General features: G+C 37.9%; 2 protein-coding genes and 1 long non-coding RNA gene across 5 annotated transcripts in view; 1 reads left to right on the forward strand and 2 right to left on the reverse strand.

Moving 5' to 3' along the window:
• The window catches only part of LOC135767276 (uncharacterized), a 29,589-nt gene extending 26,744 nt beyond the window's left edge, over positions 1 to 2,845 (reverse strand). Inside the window, exons 1-2 of the mRNA XM_065276927.1 lie at positions 2,744 to 2,845; positions 2,326 to 2,349 (exon numbers count right to left, since the gene is read on the reverse strand). Of these exons, the coding sequence (XP_065132999.1) occupies positions 2,326 to 2,349; positions 2,744 to 2,774 (55 nt within the window). The 5' untranslated portion in view covers positions 2,775 to 2,845. The remainder of the gene's footprint in view (positions 1 to 2,325; positions 2,350 to 2,743) is intronic.
• A 6,546-nt stretch (positions 2,846 to 9,391) lies between these two features.
• LOC135767423 (uncharacterized) lies at positions 9,392 to 9,850 on the forward strand. The gene is made up of 2 exons (XR_010542021.1): positions 9,392 to 9,520; positions 9,718 to 9,850. It is a non-coding gene; the product is annotated as an uncharacterized lncRNA (long non-coding RNA).
• An 8,466-nt stretch (positions 9,851 to 18,316) lies between these two features.
• LOC135760194 (scavenger receptor cysteine-rich domain-containing group B protein-like) overlaps positions 18,317 to 21,540 on the reverse strand; it is a 67,223-nt gene continuing 63,999 nt past the window's right edge. For all 3 annotated transcript variants that reach the window (XM_065274120.2, XM_073813982.1, XM_065274119.2), the window contains exons 9-11: positions 21,145 to 21,456; positions 20,723 to 20,860; positions 18,317 to 20,458 (exon numbers count right to left, since the gene is read on the reverse strand). In XM_065274120.2, coding sequence (XP_065130192.2) covers positions 20,169 to 20,458; positions 20,723 to 20,860; positions 21,145 to 21,456 — 740 coding nt within the window. In that variant the 3' untranslated portion in view covers positions 18,317 to 20,168. The remainder of the gene's footprint in view (positions 20,459 to 20,722; positions 20,861 to 21,144; positions 21,457 to 21,540) is intronic.

Genomic DNA, 21,540 nt, shown 5'->3' on the forward strand with positions numbered 1-21,540 from the left:
TATGTATTAACTTACAACCCCAAATCAGAAAAAGTTGGGACACTGTAGAAATTGTGAGTAAAAAAGGAATGGAATAATTTACAAATCTCATAAACATATATTTTATTCACAGTAGAATATAGATAACATATCAAATGTTGAAAGTAAGAAATTTTGAAATGTCATGCAAAATATTGGCTCAATTTGGATTTCATAAGCGCTACACATTTCAAAAAAAGTTGGGACAGGTAGCAATAAGAGGCCAGAAAATTTAAATGTACATATAAGGAACAGTTGAAGGACCAATTTGCAACTTATTAGGTCAATTGGCAACATGATTTGGTATAAAAAAGCCTGTCAGAGTGGCAGTGTCTGTCAGAGGTCAAGATGGGCAGAGAATCACCAATTCCCCCAATGCTGCGGCGAAAAATAGTTTTCTGAGTTTCTCAGAGAAAAATTGCAAAGAGATTGAAGTTATCATCATCTACAGTGCATAATATCATCCAAAGGTTTAGAGAATCTGGAACAATCTCTGTGCGTAAGGGTCAAGGCCGGAAAACCATACTTGATGCCTGTGATCTTCGGGCTCTTAGACAGCACTGCATAACATACAGGAATGCTACTGTAATGGAAATCATAACATGGGCTCTGGAATACTTCCTGAAAACAGTGTCGGTAAATACAATCCACCGTGTAGAATTTGGCAAAGTGAAAAACTATGAATAAAATTCGGAGTTCTTTTTGGAAAACTGGTACGCCATTTCATCCGGACTAAAGAGGACAATGACAACCCAAGTTGTTATTAGCGCTCATTTCAGAAGCCTGCATCTCTGATGGTTTGGGGTTGCATGAGTGCGTGTGGCATGGGTAGCTTACACATCTGGAAAGGCATCATCAATGCTGAAAGGTTTATCCAAGTTCTAGATGCGTATCCCATTCAGACGTCATCTCTTTCAGGGAAGACCTTGCATTTTCCAACATGACAATGCCAGACCACATACTGCATCAATTACAACATCATGGCTGGATAGAAGAAGGATCCGGGTATTGAAATGGCCATCCTGCAGTCCAGATCTTTCACCCATAGAAAACATTTGGTGCATCATAAAGAGGAAGATGCCACAAAGAAGACCTAAAACAGTTGAGCAACCAGAAGTCTGTATTAGACAAGAATAGGACAACATTCCTATTCCTAAACATTGGTCCTCCTCCAGCTGTTCCTTATATGTACATTTCACTTTTCCGGCCTCTTATTGCTACCTGTCCCAACTTTTTTTGGAATGTGTAGCTCTCATGAAATCCAAAATGAGCCAAAATTTGGCATGACATTTCAAAAAGTCTCACTTTCTACATTTGATATGTTATCTATATTCTATTGTGAATAAAATATAAGTTTATGAGATTTGTAAAATTATTCCATTCCTTTTTTACTCACAATTTCAACAGTGTCCCAACTTTTTCTGATTTGGGGTTGTAGTATTAAGACAAAGGGTGCTACAGTAGAGATGCTAAAGGTAGCTGCTTGGGTACTTATAGGAACATTTGTTGTTGCGTTTTTTTATGTTATAAAAATTTGAGGTCCAGTGTATACACCGAATATAGTATATACAGTAATACATTTCTTGAATCCACGACAACATGCCAGGATGCTTACTTCATTGCCACCCCTCGTAGTTCTCATGCCACCCCCTTGCCACCCCATAAATAATTTTCTAGATCCGCCCCTGCTGCTCCGTTTACGTCACCTGGACATTTCATGGACTAATTACCTTCCTCATTACACCTGTACATTGTTAGTCTGTTTGTATTTATACCAGTGTCTGTTCAGTACTCACGGCCGGATGATTGTCGTTGCTATCACGTCTGTTCCGTGTTTTCCGTTTCTGTATCCTCACCTACATGTTATTTATGCTCCTCGTGTTTTATTTATTATTAAATGTTATTACGTTTTGTGAACTCTGCGTATGTGTCCTAACTCCACTTACATCATGACAAGAATAACATGGCAGATATCACATTTGCTTTTTAATACTTACCAGATACAATGCTGATTTTGGTGGTAAGTATAAAAAAACTGGCGTTTATCGCGTTTTGGAACCAAACTCTTCATTTATTCTTACTATAGAGAGCTAGCAATAATGAGAAATGTTGGCCATCTGAAATCTGATAAATTGATAGAACATGGAGTCCTCTTTTTTCTGCTTATGGAAATAGTCATGCAAAGATGAATGACCTTTCACAGAAAAAATGGCCTTACAACTTAAATTATCAATCATAATTATAACCTTAAAATAGTAGGTTGAATTGACTTTCAAAGTCAAGTTGTTTCCAAAAGAGTCTACTTACCAGATGGAGAACTCAGAGCACAGGCTGTTGAGATAAATACACAAGTTTTAGGAGTTATTTTGTTGTTTCAAAACACAACATAACACTTTTAAAATAGAGGAATTAGATCAAAAAGCAGTCAAAAGGAGCCTAGAATATATTTTTTCTAAACTGTAAAGGAGTAAGTGAGAGTGAACCCCCAAGAAGACACTTAATAAATATACAAGGGTCATTTTTTCATCTTCAGTTTGTTTTCAAAGACACAACATAAAGCTTTAAGTTATACTTAACATAAAACTACCTATCCTTTGAAAGGATAAAATTTCATAATACTGGATTATAACAACACTTTGCATTTTAGCATGATTAAGCTATAAATATCAGTGCTGTTTTTACTGCATAAGATGATTTGTTTGTACAGAATAAAGACCGAATTTACCTAAAATCAAAGTAAGAAGAGATCTTCGCATTGTTTTTCTTGTGTTGTTTCTGAGTGCTCCTAATGGCGCTTTTCCATTGCATAGTACCCCACGATTAAGTTTAGTTTAGTTTAGTTTGGGTCGGGTCAGCTCACCTCACTTTGGCGTGGTTAGCTTTTTCATCGAGTTTAGTATCACTTCGTAGTGGGAGGGATTATAGGCGTGTCGTTATATTTACGCTGCCTACTGCTGTGATATCATACAAGTGAGAGCGTTGTTGTACATTCCCATACATTCATTTATTTCTCAGTCTGCCACAAAATTAAAATTGGCCACCACAAATAGATGTTTGCACATCGTGTTTATAACTACCTCTGTCTCACATGACAGTTTCTGTACAAACACCCGACCCGTGGCGTCAGTCGACGGCGCTCCGCTGAGCCTCATTCAAGTTGCATTTAAGCATATATAATGCGGACGTGCACGTCGTGAATGTGCCGCCACAAACTGCAAGTCTGGAAAAAACTGTTATGGTGTCCCGGATTCTCAACCTGTGGATGTTTTTCATCGCTAAAAGGGTGTTTGGAAACTTATAGCAGAACACAGATAACAACATGTTTGCTTGAGACAGCGCAAGCTAGCAGTAAGCTAAAGCTAATATTTACATTATAGCGATGACGTGACGATTCTCTCAGACCAGGGGTTCCCAAACTTTTTTTCCTGCGCACCCCCTTCTATGTCCCAACCGGGTTGGCGCACCCCCAATCCCCATTTAAAAAAAAAATCCAAAAAAGCTTTATTTTCTCACCATAAATACTCATGTTTAATCATGCGCAAATAACCAAGGGCCGGTTGCACTAGCCGGACGTTAAGAAGTTGGGTGTAATAGTCCTACGTCGGGCTTAGCTACGTCCAACATTGTGAAAAATATTTACGCCTATTGCACTATCTGAAACTACGCTCAGCGTAGATGATGCGTGCCCCCGTGTATGCGTTTAACCACTGTGATATTTAGACGCCATTCGAGTTTACTATGGTAAAAAACGTACACTTACTGCCGTCAGCTAATAGATGACATATGAGAGGTTTCCTCATGTTTACCAGTGCGTCACGTCACGTGCAGACCCATCAAACACATTAACGAAAGCCTTTACTGTTCGCACAAAAGGTGTATAATAGTTTGCAGATTCATTATAACAGCTCAAGTTTCAAACAAAATTAATTGAAAGCTTTTAATAAGTTCTCTACAGTAAGTATTTATGTATTTTATTATATAATTAATTGGCGGTCTCTTTACCATGCATGAAAACACATTGCTCGCGGATCCTGTGCCCATGTCTCGTCACATTTCATTATTTCTATTTTTGCCATAAAAAAGTCTCTCTCTCTTGGTCCCTCTCCTCCTTCGTGACTAATAACTTTATCATAAGACGTCCCACATGACAGTTTCCCTGATTTCAGTCAGTTAAGCATATTTATAATATATATGGAATGAATGAAACGAGTTGGCACGCATATAGCGGCTGCAGTGCATAACAGAAGAGCAGTGCGTAGAAAAAGACAGCAGCTGTGTTCTACGTTTCTATCAAAAACTAATAAATTATAGTTTTTTATTTAAAATAAAAGCGATTACAAAGGAAATGTATACTGTTCATTTTTTTATTTATTTATTGTATGGAAAAATCCCACTTAAAGAAACAGACCGCCATTACATTTTTCCTCTCGCGCACCCCCTGGTGGCAGCTCGCGTACCCCTGGGGGTGCGCGTACCACACTTTGGGAATCCCTGTCTCAGACCAATCAGTGATCTACAGTGTTTTCGCGTCACGTTTGGTATCAGCTCGGGTCGCTTGGAACCCCAACCGAGGTGGTACGAAAAAAAGTATCGGGTACTACGTACTGCACCCAATGGAAAAGCTCCCAAAAGTAAGCTGACCCAACCCAAACTAAACTAAACCGTGGGGTACTATGCAATGGAAAAGCGCCATAAGAAAATATGACTACAGTATCATGCGTATGCTATATTTTTAATCTTTTCAGTAAAGCTCTCTTTCCTTTATGCATGCACTAAAACTGCAACTTGATAAAAATGTAACAAACCTCTGTCACTTGCCCTGCCCACTTCCTTTCCCTTGTCATAGAATGAAACCCTTACTCTACAGTAAGTATTTAATCTGTTTAAAAAGTTGTCTTAGATTTCAAAAGTTTTATTTCACCTTTAACAGATGATTATTTGTTGTTGATTATGTTGAGCTGATGTACTTTTTTAGTGGACTAAGTGTCTTAAATAGACTCTAAGAGTCTTATAAGCAGAGACAACAAAGACCACCATTAATAAACTTCTGAAAAGTGCTCTATATTCAGCAAAGAAATAAAGTAATGTCCTGTAGAGTAACAAATGAATGCTGTATTATTCAGATATTACACATACGGTAAACATGAAACAAACTGTTGAAGTGTGGGGAAGTCACTTAGAGGAACAGAAACCATGATTTGCCCTGTAGGAATAAGGGTACCATGCAATGCTGTTTAGTTGTTATGTAGACTTTTTCAGTAAATACAACTAACAAACTAATACAGAAGTATGTTGTTCGCAATGACAATACAGTGAAGTAGTAATGTAGTCAAGACCACCTAAACCGAGACCAAGTCATGACCAAGACCAAGACAGGTCGAGACCAGGTCGAGACCAAGTCAAGACCAAGACTTTAAAGGGTCGAGACAAAGTCAAGACCAAGACAGGTCGAGACCAGGTCGAGACCAAGTCAAGTCAAGACCAGTGCAAGTCACTGCATTAAAACACTTATGATAAAATGTGGAATATGCATATGATTAGGCACTTCTTTTCTGTGTGTGCGTGTGTGTGGTAATCATCACATTGTGGGGACCAATTGTCCCCACAAAGATAGGAATACTAGTATTTTTGTGACCTTGTGGGGACATTTTGATGTCCCCATGAGGAAACAAGCTTATAAATCAAACAGAATGATGTATCTTGAAAATGTGAAGTAAGAGAAGGGTTTCTGTGATGGTTGGGGTTGGGGAATGGGATAGGTAAGGAGAATAGAATATACAATTTTATATGGTATAAAATGCATTACGTCTATGGAATGTCCCCACAAAACATGGAAACCAGAATGTGTGTGTGTGTGTGTGTGTATGCCATCAGAGAAGTTGATAAAATAATCAAAGGCATTTGTAAACAAACACTAAAGAGCTGAAATCAACTTAACCATTTATTCTTTAGTCTTTCCATGGCTTGCCATCCACTTAACACAAAGCAGGTGTTTTTAGTAATAAAATTAGAAAAATTGTCATTGGGAGAAACTTAAACAATGCTTAAACAATGCCAACATCATATGCCAAACCTGAATAAACTGCATAAAATTAATGATAAACAATAAATTTGTGATGTGGCATCAGTTGTGGTCTTGACTGGTCTTGAAATAAAATTCTGAGTCCCCTTTGTCTGAGACCGAGACGAGACTGAGTAAAAATGGGGTCGAAGACGAGACCAAGACCTTTAAAAAGTGGTCTTTAGATCGGTCCCAAGACCGGTCTCGAGAACTACAACACTACAGTGAAGTGTCATTTACAACATGCACAACACTGCTGAAGCACATTTGAGGAAGTGTCCTTTTGAATGGCAGGCAAAAATGCAAGACGTGAGGCTTTAAAATACAAAATAAAAACACATATCAGAATTTAGGATTTTTGTATTAAAGAAGACATTTCACAAGACTTTGTTAAGATGTTGTAAGGGTTTGGTCTTGTCATGTTTATGTCTTTTAATTTGAAGTTCTTGTGTAATGTTCAGGTCTTTTATTGTGAAGTAGTCACTGCCATGTTGTCTCTTGTTTCCCTGTTCCATTATGGGTCATGTTCTGATTGGTCCCCTGTCCCTACATATGCCCTCATGCTCCCATTGTTGTTGTCATGCTTTGTTAAACTGTATGTCCATCTGTCTGGTGAGTTTCATGCCACGTCATGTCTTTGTTTTTGTTAGGGTTGCCACCCATCCCAGTTTTACCGGGATTGTCCTTCTTTTTAATAACCTGTCCAAATCAACTCTGATGTCCCGGTTTTCGAAAGGCTATGTGAATATGTAATATAGCGCGCACACGGCAAAGAGGGAGACCTTGCTTCTTTGTGTGTGCCTCATTAAGCGCATGCGAGTGCATGTCAGAGAGAGTGCATCCTGATTGGCCTGTTACGGTAAATCAACTAATCGATTATCTCTTCTCCAAACCAAATTAATCAGTGTATCTAAACAGGAGCGCCATGGCAGAGGGAGAATATAGCGAAAATATAAGCACATTTTATGCCAGACTACAGAAAGTGTACCCCTGTCTTATACAAGTTATAAAATAATGACAGTCTTGCACGCTGTACAGTTTGCAACAGTGACTTTGGCCATGGTGGGTTAAATGAGTGTAAAAGACATTTTGAGGTGAGTTCAACAATTTTATTCCATGTACATATTTTTTAGTCCAGCTAGTTGCTATTTAGACCTGTTTAAAGTTGCAATGGAATATAAATAAAAACAGTTGACATAAATAGTATAAGCAGCTTATATAAATGGTAAAAGTTGCATATTTTAAAATTAAAAAATAATTGGGTAACACTTTACAATAAGGTTCATTAGTTAACTTTGGTTTACTACATACGTTAACATAAACAAATAATTAACTGCACTCTATATTTGTTAAAGTTAATAATACATTATTTAAATCTTGTTAACATTAGTTAATGCACTGTGAACTAACATAAATAAACCATGAACAGCTGTATTTTTATTAACTCACATTAACAAAGATAACCAAAAACAGTAACAAATGTACTGCTGGTTAGTTCATGTCAGTTCATACATTAACTATGTTAACAAATAAGAATTGTAAAGTGTTGCCAATAATTGCATAGGCCTATAGAAATATTATGCTATTGGGGGTGACACAATTGGTCGGGTCATCGATATGTCCAGGTTTTTTATCAGTCACGGATGGCAACCCTAGTTTATGTTCATGTCAAGTTTATGGTTTGGCTATGTTTATGTTTCTTTTAAATAAAAATGCACTTGGGTTCTAAAACGCTCACCTCACAGTGGATTACGTACAGATGTCAAATAAATCTTTGGTGCCCCAGAGTATGCAGTCTTAAAACGAATGTGTTAAAATAACACAGCTTGTGTCTAGTTAAGGACAACACATCTAATGTGTTGTTCTTAACACATCTCTGTGTAATTTTATGAACAACACACTTTGTGTTGCTTTAACACATCTTATGTCGTCCCTTTTATTTATTTGAACACAAAATCAACATAAAATGACACATAATAATGTATTATATAGTTTAACACAAAACAATGTGTTAAAATTAACACATCCTTTCTTAGAGTGTGTAAAGTTTTAGCTCAAAATAACATAATTTATTATAGCATGTTGAAATTGCCACTTTGTAGATGTGAGCAATAATGTGCCATTTTTGGGTGTGTCTTGTCTGGGTAGCATACACAAAATATTGGGTTTTTTTAAACCCAGGGCTGGGTAACTATAGGACAGAACACATTTCTGGGTTAAAATTACCCAAATAATAGGTTGTTTTAACCCGACTGCTGGGTTGTTTCAACGTAGTTGTCCTACAGTTACCCAGTCCTTCGTTAAAAACAACCCAATATTTTTTAGAGTGAAAGATGAGAGCTCTAATTTCATTACCTATTCCCACTTGATGCCTATGCTTAAAAAAACAGCCCTGGTAATATATATTCTGATCCCAAAAAAATATTTAACATAAAGTAGTATAAATTATCTGAAATGTTTTCCTGACGTGAAAATGTCAGTAAAAGTAAGAAAAGTCCAACATCTTAAAATTAACTTAAGTTCTTTAAGTTTGTTTTTCAAAGACCCCCGATAGCTTTTTGAAATCAAATCATAAATCAAAAATCATACAAAACTACTTTTGCATTATTGCTATAAGTATAATGGATTATAACAACCCTTTACATTTTAGCAGATTAAGCGGTAACACTTTATTTTACGACCCGCAAAGTACCGCGTAATTAAACCGAATTTACAGCGTACCTATTTGTAACAACAGGGTAGGTAACCTGTAGGTATAAGGGAATAATATTTTAAGTTTGGGGTAATAAGGGGGTAAGAATATGAAGAATTATAAATTATTTATACTCTAAGTATTTTATAACAACAGGGTACCTATTGTAATATTACGTGGTATGTATGACTTAGTCAAGTCTATGGGGAAATTATGTTTTATTTATTTTTTATTGTGAATTTTTCATATTGACTACTGAATGTTGTATACAGTCAATGTCTACGAGCCACATCGGCAAATAAATATAACAGCATATCACTTTTATTTTAGTAGCCTATATTACTTGCTTTTAATAACAAAAGTCCAGCTGATTTAATGTGGTTATCTTTTTTTTAAGGTAAGTACAATACAAATAGCAACTTATTCCCTATTTACCAGGAAACTCCTACATTTGCGGACATATTTGAAGTGGTGCTTTGCAATTTATTTACTGTAAACACAAGTATTTTAGCCAAATATAATTTATGAAATGGCAAACCAGAATGATACAACAGCAGATATCAGCTCCCGCTAAAGCAAAAGACGACTACATGCGTAGGTTAGTGCGCAGGTGTAGAGCGCGCGGCCGTCTGCAGGAGGTTTGCTTGAACGCGATCCTGAGGTGAAATTTCTTTAAGAGGTTTTAAAAACGTTCTACACTGTGGAGTACAGCTGCGAGTGATGTTAGCAGGATCCGCATGCTGGATAAGGTGACTGGTTTTGTTAATACATGACTCACGCATTTCAAACAATGTTTTTCAAGAAAGTTGCTAGCTAACGGTAGCCGGTTAGCTAGCACATAAGTAAGCCTAAAATTTATAAACGTAAGAAAACTCTGTTTCTGTCAAGGCACAGTGAAGAAACATTTACTGAAGGCTTTCATTTATGTTTTTTATATGTAATGCAGAACAGCATTTGTGAGACGACATCAACTCATCATCCGAGTGGACAAGAACACCAACAGAGGAAGCCAAGCCGCAAAAACAATGAAAAATTGTCATGACTTTTTATTTTAAATAAAAGTTATGTGATAATAAACATTAAGTGTTGGCTTAATTATAGTGTTTTAAAGATGTTTTGAAATAAGTTGTTTTAAAATAAAAATAACAATATTCTGTATGTTTATGGTATTTACCCTATAACAAGAGGTGAACAAAGCACCACTTTAGTTTACAGCCCGCAAATATGAGAGTTACCTGGTACATACACAGAACAATCGGGGAATAAGCCCCACTTTAGTTTACAGCCCGCAAATATGTGAGTTACCTGGTACATACACCGAACAATCGGGGAATAAGCCCCACTTCAATTTACAGCCCGCAAATATAAGAGTTACCTGGTAACTCCTGTATACATATACAGATCAAAGAGGTACAAGTTGCTATTATTTTTATTGTGTGTTATATTTTATTTGCCGACGTGGCTTGTAGACATCAACTGTAGGCTATACAAAACACTTCATCAGGTAAGTAGCAAATATGAAAAAAAAATAATTTTACACATAGACCATATTACCCATAGACGTAAGTCATACATACCACGTAATATTACAATATGTACCCTGTAGTTATGAAATACTTAGAGAATAATTTTCCATATATTCTTACCCCCTTATTACCCCAAACTTAAAATATTATTCCCTTATAACTACAAGTACGTACTGTAGAGGTACTCTGTTGTTACAAATAGGTACGCTGTAAATTCGGTTTAATTACGCGGTACTTTGCGGGTCGTAAAATAAAGTGTTACCGATTAAGCTTTGAATGCTGTATTTAAAATGATTTAGTACAGATTGAAGACTGTATTTACCTAAAATCAAAGTAAGAAGAGATCTTCGCATTGTTATTCTTGTGTTGTTTCTGAGTGCGCCAAAGCATATCATGCATATCCTATATTTGTAATCCCTTAAGTGAAGCTGTCTTCCGTTTATGCATGTAGAAAAACTGCAATCTGAACGTAATGTAACAAGTTTCTGTCGCTCACCAAGCCCACTTCCTTTTCTTACAGTAGCATGAAACCCTTACTCGCCAGAAAGTATTTCATTTGTTTAAAAAGTTGTCTTATATTTCAACAGTTTTTTTCTGAGAAGTGCTCTTTATTCAGCAAAGAAATAAAGTCATGTCCTGTAAAGTGACAAAATTTTCCTCCTAAGACCTGTAATTTTTTTGATGTTTGCACCATACTTAATTCTGTGTAACTGGAACCTGTTGTACACAAACATGGACAATTACACTGCTCCATGTTCTTAGAAAAATTATTTGGTTATTATATTTATTGGTTCTTCCTAACCGCAAAATAGCTGGTAGAAATCAGAAAGACAAACCAAAGCTCGGGTCTTAGGAAGTTAAAGCTGTATTATTTATATACTATACATGTGGAAAGTCACCATGAAACAAAGTTTAGTTGTTGTAGCATTTTGCAGTAAATACTAACTAACAAACTGATTCTGTATGTCGTTCACAATGATAAAACAGTGAAGTTTCATTTACAACATGTAAAACACATTTGAAGCGCAGCTCTGTTCTGCGAAAAGTTGACACTGATGAAGCACATTTGAGGAAGTGTCAGGCAATGGCAGACAAAATGCAAGAAGTGAGGCTTTAAAATAGAATGTAAAAAATAAAAATGATGTCATTTGTGGGTTATCCACAGTTTTGGACTTTACTCTCATAGAAACCATAGATATGTTTAACCTTATGTGGCACTGGTTTTCGGTCTGATGCATTTGCTTGCATGGAAGTCAATTGGCTCAAAAAGTCTAGTGTGATCACGACTATAGACTTCATGCGGTGCTGAAAGAACCGACATCATTGTACTGCAAGAGCGATTCAAAAGCAGAGTTCTTTGTTTGATTTCTCGAATCGTTCTTGCAGTACTATGTCATCCTTGTTGATTTTAGGGACGCTGCGTTAAGTCAAACACACCTAATCTCACTGATTAATCTTTGCAGTGCTGCATACAATAATAGTAGTTCACATACAAAAGTACACAACATGCAGAAGTAGTCATGTATAGCGCACCTCGCTCTGTTGTGGCTTCTGTAATGTGTAAATGTGTAAAGAAAGCTTGAAGTGTTTTTTGTATGGGGTAACAGGGATATGGGATAACATTATTTTAATAGAATTTGAAATGTGTACTCCAAGGCACCTGAAGCCTCTACTCTCTCTACTGATGTCCCACCAATGTCGAGTGCAGTGTAGTTACGTGGCTGCCTCCTCCTGAAGTCAACCACCAGTGCCTTGGTTTTGCTGACATTTAGGAAGAGACAGTTTAACTCACACCATGACGAAAGTTTCTCCACCTCGTCAAATGAAGACACACAGTCATATGTGTAAAGACTGTGGTCTGCCTGAAAGAAAGTTTAGAACCCAGCTGCAGAGAGGGGTATTAAGACCGAGGTCCCTGAGCTTGGAGGTCAGTCTGTGGGTCTATGGTGTTAAAGGCTGGGCTATAATCTTTAAACAGCAGCCTTACATCATTTCCTGTGTTGATGTCGATATGTGTAAGAGTGGTGTGCAGAATATGTGAGACGGCAGCCTTGGTGGATCTATTGGGATGGTAGGCAAACTGTAGAGCAGTGCTATTCAAATCTTACCCTGGAGGGCCGGAGCACTGCAGAGTTTAGCTCCAACCATGATCAAACACACCTGAGCAAGCTAATCAAGGTCTTCATGATCACTAGAAAATCACAGGTGGGTAAGTTTGATTAGGGTTGGACCTAAACTCTGTAGTCCTCCGGCCCTCCAGGGTAAGATTTGAATAGCCCTGCTGTAGAGGTTCATGTTTCCTGCATAAGACAAACGTGAATGGAGACAAAAAAGCACAATAAAAGCAGGCTAAAAGAAGCTCATGGGAACTTTTCATAACATTTTCTTCTCTATCACCAGAGGAGTCAATTGGTTGCAAAGCCACTTTACAGAAAATCTTCAACAGACAACAGTGTTTTGCAATATAACCAAGGCACTAAAAAATATTTACTCATCTTCTAGTCTCTTCCACATATCAGTAACTGTAGTAAGTTATAAATTTGATTAATTGAAAAAGCCTGTCATCAAAGACAAATACACGAGAGGACAGGATCACGACTGCATACCCCTACTGAAAAACCCAGCTTAGACCAGCATAAGCTTTTGAGCTGGTTTAAGCTCCCAGCTTGGTTCTAACTGGTTTGGCTGATGTAGCAAGCTAGCTGTGTTTTGGTCACCAGCTTTGCCGGGCTGGGAGGACCAGCTTAAACCAGTTACTGGCACCTTGAACCAGCTAAAACCAGCTATCAGCTTATGCTGGTCTTAGCTGGAGATTTCAGTAGGGACGTCATCAAGGTTTAATATTTTGGGTTCTATTTCAGAAAGGCAAGTGTTACATCTTAAGGTAAGAATGAAACTACAATGATTGTATGTCTTAAAAGAAATAAATCGCAATTTTCTAATGTAATTAACTGAAATGTGAGAACCTCAATGACGTAAGAGGTCGAGCAATGCGACTTCCAAAAAATACACCCAAAATCCTGGCCGGGACGTGTCCGGCGAAACTGGCACGAATGGCCACCCTACATACACCAGGGGTGGCGAACGTCGCATTGATGCTGGTTTGATGCTGTTTTTTTCAGCAGGGCAGGACCGAAGTTCGCCACTCCTGGCATACACTGTCTAGGGCATGATAAATATCATACGATAGTCATGCAAATCTCGTCAGTAAAGCCGGTTCCTTGATTAGTAGTAAATCGCCATCACCTGCTTTCAGATGGAGCGGCATTTACTACACATAGGGTGGCCATTCGTGCCAGTTCCACCTGACACGTCCCAAACATGTTTTCGGGTGCTTTCTCCGGAAGTCGCTTTGCTCGACCGCATACGTCATCGAAGTTCTCACATTTCAGTTAAAATACATTAGAAAATTAAGATTTATTTCTTTTAAGACATACAATCATTGTAGTTTCATTCTTACCTTGAAATGTAACGGTTGCTTTTCTGAAATTAAACCCGAAATATTAAACCTTGATGACGTATGAGGTCCACCAATGCGACTTTGGGAGAACGCACTCAAAAACATGTTCGGGACGTGTCCGGAGGAACTGACACGAATGGCCACCCTAACTACACAGAGCCATTTAGGCCTAAAGGGTTCTTCTATGGAAGCGTAAAGCACCTTAATTTTTAAGAGTGTATGCTTGCAAAGTATCACTTGTGTCATCACTTGTTGTTGTTTAGAGTCATGGTTTGTGTATTGTTCAGTGCTACAACACAAAATATTTGTTTTCTTTTCTGCGACACAAGTTTTTGTGCAAGTTGCTGGCTTGCAGTGGCCTTCAAACACACGCTGAAAATAGGCTTGTAAGGAATTTTACCGGACAGTTTCATGATTTTGGCACTAGTTTAAGGCATGGTTGTAAATGTATGCATGATGCCGCAGTGTCCATGGAGAATTGTTTGATAGCAGTGATGGTCGGTGGTGCTAATATAAGATCTGCCTCACGTATGAATAAGGCCATTGTATTTTTTCTTAGTGAAAGTCAAATGGTGGATGACTTTATCAAAATTGGTTTAACAATCAATGATACTTTTGGACCTATATTGCCTCTGTCAAGCCCATCTAGGAAAGTTGTTCTCTCAAATGTTTCTCTGATTGTTAAACATGAAACACTACAGGAATTACTTCAAAGGCACACTCTAAAAAAAACACATAAAATAATCTTGTGTCTAGTTAAGGACAACACATTTCTAAACACTGAAATGAAACATGTCATGTCGTTTCGGCGCCAGACTTTCATGATTCTGAACTCTCAGATTGATCCTTTAAACAAGATAGTGAAATTAAGTATTGATAGTAAAGATTTTACTGCGGCCACTGTGGAGTTACATCCCCAGCCGGCCGGAGCGATTTCAGTACCGGATGATTTGCCCGAGGGGAGATTGGTGCTGGTTACCTCTAACGATGGCCCGGTGAAGCCTGCTAAGGAGGCGGCCTGCCCTTGTCACAACCTCGCTGTCCTGCGGGCAGACACGGGGGCCAGAACAGGTGCACACTTAGGCTGTTTCTGAAACCAATTTGCTCTGTTTTAAAAATAAATCGCAGCTTGAGAGAAATCCTGATGCCTCGTTTATCCAGGATGACTTTTCATCTCAAGAAGCTATGGATTTAAAATCACATGGCTTGGTCACCTCAGAAAGGCCCTTTTGGGTTATTATTACTAAGTGTTTTTCTTTTTCTTTTATTTATGGCACACATGAGATCACAGTGACATCACACACAGTGCTGAGCAGGTTAAAAGGAGGTAATACAACACAAGGGGGCATTCTACTTTCTATATCTCACTAGGAAAAGGTGAATATTGGAGGATCACAGTGACGTCACAGCATTCTCATACCGTGATAATCACAATGTGAGCTATATTTGAGCTCATTGTGAATTCAGAATGTTCATGGTATGAGTGCACTGTGAGTGTATCGTGACCTCACATAGTGACCATAGTTTGAGTGCACAGTGAATGTGCTGTGACCTCACATTGTGACAATAGCTCATGATGTGAGGTCATACCACACTCACAATGTGCTCATACTATGGTCACGATGTGAGGTCATGGTACACTCACAGTGAGCTCATACTATGGTCACAATGTGAAGTCACGCCACACAAATAGGATCGCACAACTTTCACACGCTTTCAAAATGAAACTACGGAGATCAGTCACTTTAGTTTTATCAATGCCCTGCTGAAAAAAACAGCATACCAGCAAGACCAGCATATGTTGTGTTTTGGTGCTGGTTTGCTAGTGAACACCAGCTAAACCAGCATCAAACCAGCACCAGCATAAGCACCAGCTTAACCAGCAACAAACCAGCATTAGCACCAGCTGAACCAGCATTAGCACCAGCATCCCATGCTGGTCATACCAGCATATGTTGTGTTTTGGTGCTGGTATGCTGTGACCACCAGCTAAACCAGCATAGACCAGCATAATTCCCATGCTGGTCCATGCTGATTTGATGCTGTTTTTTTCAGCAGGGTGAAAGGCTAAAAATAGCACTGTTCACCGTGTGTTTGCGCCAGAAGTCAGAAAAGACGTAAAATATGGTATTTAGTACCTCAGATTAGATAAATGGGCGGAGAGAAGGCGGTTGCGTGTGGCTGTTTGAAAACATTCAACCACATGTGCGTTTACACTAACAAAAAGCACTCCGATCGAAAGGGGTTTCGACTACCTCTGAATGTTGTTGAAAGTGGTCGAAAGTGGACGAGCTCAAAACTTTTTGAACACCGTTTACATCTGGCATTAACGTTGTGCACTTGTGATCCGATCAATGAAAACGAATGCCAAGTGTACAGTAAACAGCCTCAGATCACAAATCATAATGAAGCCCATAGCCAGTCAGCTGATGTGCTTCGGTCATTAATTATTTATCATGACCTGGTTGATGTTTGGAGAGAGGCTTTTACACAAGTTAGACCATACACGTGGTTGAAAATTTTAACAGGGTTTCTGGGGCTAGACAGGATAAATGTATAGAAAAGCACAAGAGACGAATTTCACAATAGCTGTATCTTTCCCACTGCTTTATCTGATCATCACTTTCTATCTGTTGATGTTACTACTGTAGAGAGCACATTTAAGCCTATTGGAAATTTAATAGCAAGTTATTGCAAGACCTTAACTTCTGAGAGATCTGGAGAGAGAGAAAAAACACAGTATAAGTCCTTGAGTCAGTGGTGGAACATTGGCAAAGTTCAAATAAAACTATTTTGCCAAAGTTATTCTGCCTATATAATCTTTTTTTATAAGAGTCCTCTTCACAAATGATCTGGGGACCTACAGTGTAGGTTACTGCATTTTATTACACGGCTCTCTGGAATGCTTGATTCTGATTGGTCAGTTGAGACATTTGCAGGTTCGTTCTTTTCAAATAATAACCGCTCCAAAGTAATAACGCATAGCCGGTACTACTTGTATGTTTGAAATCCATCCGCGCCAACAAAGATTACTGTTTGGCGCCATCTTGTGACAAACACTGGACAACCACAATTAAGAATGGAAAATTTTGACATTAACATGTACGAAAAAAAAAAACATTTAAACAGTGGATAGAAGAACGAACAACGACAAGACACAGAGAGCTTACTGAGACTGAACTTGACAAAAGCATGACAGCTACGAAGCCAACACCAAAAAAAAAAAAAAAAACAGAATGGGCATTAAAACTTCTCAAAGGCTAAAACAGAAAAAAATGGAGACAGACAAGTATGAAGCAGAGGATCTTAATAAGGTATTACGATCATTTTATGCATCTGTGCAAAGTTTCGCGGAAGGATAAAAATGTTAATTTAAAAACAAATATGCCAATAAAATGTTTCAAATTCATATTCATGTCCAGTTTTTTTTCTTATGTGGCAAGTAGCCGTGTAATAAGCGGGATAATGTAGAGGCAGCCTGTAGTTATCGCGAAATAAGCCCCTTCAGTGTGATACAAGACACTGATCACACTGTCGGGGCTTATTTCCCGATAACTACCGGCTGCCTCTACATTATCCCTTACGTGTATTTCCCACCAACATTCACATTTCAAAGCTTAACATGAATGTTTCACCTGCTTGCTTTTTCTGTTCTGCACCAGAATCAGTCTTTCATGTTTTCACTGAGTGTTTCAGATTGGTCCCATTGTTTTCTTTTTTAGGAAAAAAGGGGATTTATGTTTTGTTTTTGATAAGATGCTTTTTGTTTATATGTGTAAATATTCAAGAGCGCACAGTCAGCAGAGCACGGTGGCAAACTTTGTAATTAAGCCAAGGTGGCCATTTGGAAATCCTGTAGATTGGTTGCTGAGGGGCGAGATATAGATGTTTTTTACAGCTTTGGTTGAATCTTGAATAAGAGTGGAGCACAGTTTTTCCCATATTACAGGGAACTTGCTTGAATTTGAATTTAAATGGTGTGTGAATGGATCTTTATTGTCACTTTGAGAAGATTGAGATATATGGTTTAACTGCTGATGCATTGTGTTTTTTATGTTCTGGTTTTTATTTAATTAAAGTGTGCTAAAAGTCAAAAGTCTCTCTCTCTCTCTCTCTCTCTCTCTCTCTCTCTCTCTCTCTCTCTCTCTCTCGCTCTCTCTCTTTCTTTCAATTCAATGTTTTAAGTTGGCTAGAATATTACTACAACTACACATATTGGTGTTTGTATACAATGTTTTCTTTTAACTACTGTAGATACTATGCTTTTCTGTTAGGAAGTAGCCGCGGTGGGGTATACTTTGAAAGCTGGGGGGACTTCACCTTTTCTCCACATTCTATTCTCCCACTTTAAACCCAGTTAACATGAGGGTGAGTAAATGGTGACAGAAGTTTCATGTTTGGGTAACTATCCAGTTAACACCTCTACAAATTGATGACATTTTCTCAACATTTTGGTTGAATGCTGCAATTAAAAATCAGAGCCTGATAAAATATGAACCTCTTTTTAAAAAGTTGCCAACATGTGTCAGATTGTAATGTGGTTCAAAAAAACTAACCACCACTCTTCACTCTTTATTAATAAACAAAAACATCAGGACAGAATATTTCAATAATTCTGATGGCAAAACATAATTTATAATTTCAGTAACAGTTAAACAATTTCAAATCTTTATCTTATAAGCAATATTGTTTTTATATATAATTCTAAAAACAATAAAAAACAGAAAGAAGAAATAAAGCTTTCACAGTGTAACCAAAGATAGTGACATCAGGAGACCCAATAATATACCTGCCAACTTAAATAAAATAAAAACTTGGAGTGAGATTTTGTCAGGAGTGATCAATATTATGCAGCGCATGCAACCAAACATGTTGGTGGCTCAGATAAAAATGGAATTAATTTGATGTTGTACCCTGCATTCTGGTGGTTTGTGAGGAGGATGGGACAGCCTACTGGAGATGGACAATATTGGTTAAATTCTGTGAGGCAGATATAGCTGAAGGTCCACCCCAATTTTTTTATATTTAATTAGATGTGATTTCCTGCATTCTAGTGGATTTTTGGGTGGTCTGCTAAATATGTGCAATACCTGAACTTATTCTGATTCATGTTTTGCATATTGACTTGTTGGGCCTTTTAGACTTGAGCTGAACATTCATCCAGAAAAAACTATTGTTGTGCCTAAATTACTGCCTATGTACCACAATAAAGCCTTATTTATAGACCAGTGGTTAAGCCTTGACCTAGGTAGGTTGATTTATATTTTTTGTTTAGAACGGTAAGAGCTATATCAGCTGAGTTTAAATTCACCACACTACACGCACAATATTAAAAATATTTTCTTAAAAGATTTAAAATTAAGAGTGAGTATTAAATTTGACGACATTTAATTGTTACATACTTAAGGCCAGATTTGCTAAATGGGTCAAATTAGCACGAGAGCGCAATTCCAAAAAAGCGCCTATGGGAGTGGTAATAAGTGCAGGATTTTTACTTAAAATGCACAAATTAAATAACACAGGCACAACAGCTGATTTCCATAGTAAGCAATCTACTAAGCAGCGCAAATTAGTTCAGGGTCAGAAATAAGCAGAGCTGATGCTCCAGCGGGTGATCTAATGCCTGATGAGCTCGCGTTCAGCTTCACTGGCATCTTAGCTGAAAATTCGGGGGGGGGGGGGGATCCCAGCTAACAAAGTCATAGTACACTGAAAAGAACCGGAAGACAAAACGGTTACAAGAAGTTTTGAAACACCTGCTATTGTATGACTCCTGTAGTGACTCCTCTTTTATTTTCTCCAGCAAATAAAACAAGACATGGCTTGGAAAACAATATTTTTAAATAATATGTCCCTCAGACATTCCAAATAAACTGTTACATGTTAAAAAATCCTCTGCCTTGTACCACGCGCTCTCTTATCAGCAACAATTGCAGCCATTTCAAGCTCAAAATGACATGCTTTTTCGGCATGAAATAATGGCACAAATACCAATAATATCACACGCGCAAATCGTTTAAATAATATCCTCCCATAAATTTTGTGTCTGAAAGGAAAACTCCTAGAAATGCAGTAAGGTCAGTCGCAAAAATAACTAGTCAGCTGCAGACGCCATCAGCGCCATCTAGTACCATCGGAGAATTTAAAAATAACGAGCGAGTCTCTACCCAAGATCAGATCAGATTTTTTTGCGCGAGTAATTGGATGTGTGGCATGAATGTGGGTGAAAACCATGTGTCACACGGCAACAGCTTGAGAGTTGGCAGCTCTGCAATAACATCAGAGATGGGAGCCAGTTTATGTGTTTGACAGGAAACACCAAACTACATCATCATCACATCATCATCATTTGTATCAATCAGTCTTTGATGCATATTGCTGTCTCTAAGGAAAATCTACTGTATTTCAGGTTCACTCATTATCCATAAAACTTTCATAGAGGTCATCATCACATTTACTGTCTACCGTACTTCTGTTTTCTGTTATATCAACATTAACATAATCCTCTTCAGAATCATCTGTGTCTGCATTCATACAATCCTGTTTTAAATTATCTGTATCCACATTAATATAGTCCTGTTCAGAGTCATCATCACTGCTCACATTATCTTTCTTTTCAAGTTCCACATTTTGATAGATGTCCTCATTTTCCTCTTCATTTTTGGTGTCACAGGATGCCCCTTCATATGTATTACCCTCACCTACAGACATTGCATGGTTATGAAAATTCCTCTCAAAATTTATTTTTAAGAAACACACTGGTATTGGTAAGATAAAGGTGTAATGTGTAAGATTTAGCTGCATCTTGTGGTAAAGTTGTGAATGGCAACCAACAGCTCAGCCAATCCCTAACCCTGCCCCTTGTATAATATATTTATTTTTGTCAATAGAGCCTTCTAAATCTTACACATTAAACCTTTGAAAGAAAAAATGTGAGTTCTTTATAAGATGCAAAACAATATCACCTTTCTTAAAAAAACACTTTTTACGAATCTCCTTATTGTTCTGCTTTTGTCTTCTCTTCACTATGAAGACGATAACAAGAGCAGAGAAGATGAGAAGTACAGCTGACACAACACCACCAATGACAGGAAGTAGAGAGGCTGAAAGAGAGAAGTCATTCTTTCTTTACCAGCAGTTCATCTTGTGCTTGAATTATGGCAGGATAATTTAATTTTCCAAAAAAATGAAATTTGCTTGTCCACATGAAAACATGTGGCTCAGAGAAACAATATCACAGCCAATCAAAACACACTGCAGGACCAATGAGATTGCACAGAAACTAAGGTAATCATTAGTCAACATATTTTGTTTGTTATACGTCTCATTTGTTGAAGCCTAAGCTTCAGCCTAGTTAGTACTCAATGATTAAACATCCTTAACTCACCTCTTATAGTGATGAGCAGCAGGTCAGACGCATCTGAATGGAGGGTACGTGAGGACACATTCACTTCATAAACACAACTGTAGTTTCCCTCATGTGAATAATCTGCCTCAGGAAAGATGAAGACGGCTGAGTGATTGACAGCTGGTTGACTACTGGTGATGTTTGATCCACTGAACAGAGAGAAGAAGCCTCCAAAATACTGAGATTCAGATGAACAAGTAATAGTGAAGCTGTGACCTCTGGTGATCACTGAACCCTGAGGACCAAAGTCAAACAATCCACTGAGAGAAATATTGGGCTTCTGCAGGTTCACTAGAAAAAAGAGGAACACATTCTGATGGTCTTTAAATAATCTATGATTTACAAATGGCTGTGACAAGAACATGTGTGCAGAAA

The sequence above is a fragment of the Paramisgurnus dabryanus genome, chromosome 3 (genome assembly GCF_030506205.2).
Source record: "Paramisgurnus dabryanus chromosome 3, PD_genome_1.1, whole genome shotgun sequence".
Classification (NCBI taxonomy): domain Eukaryota; kingdom Metazoa; phylum Chordata; class Actinopteri; order Cypriniformes; family Cobitidae; genus Paramisgurnus; species Paramisgurnus dabryanus.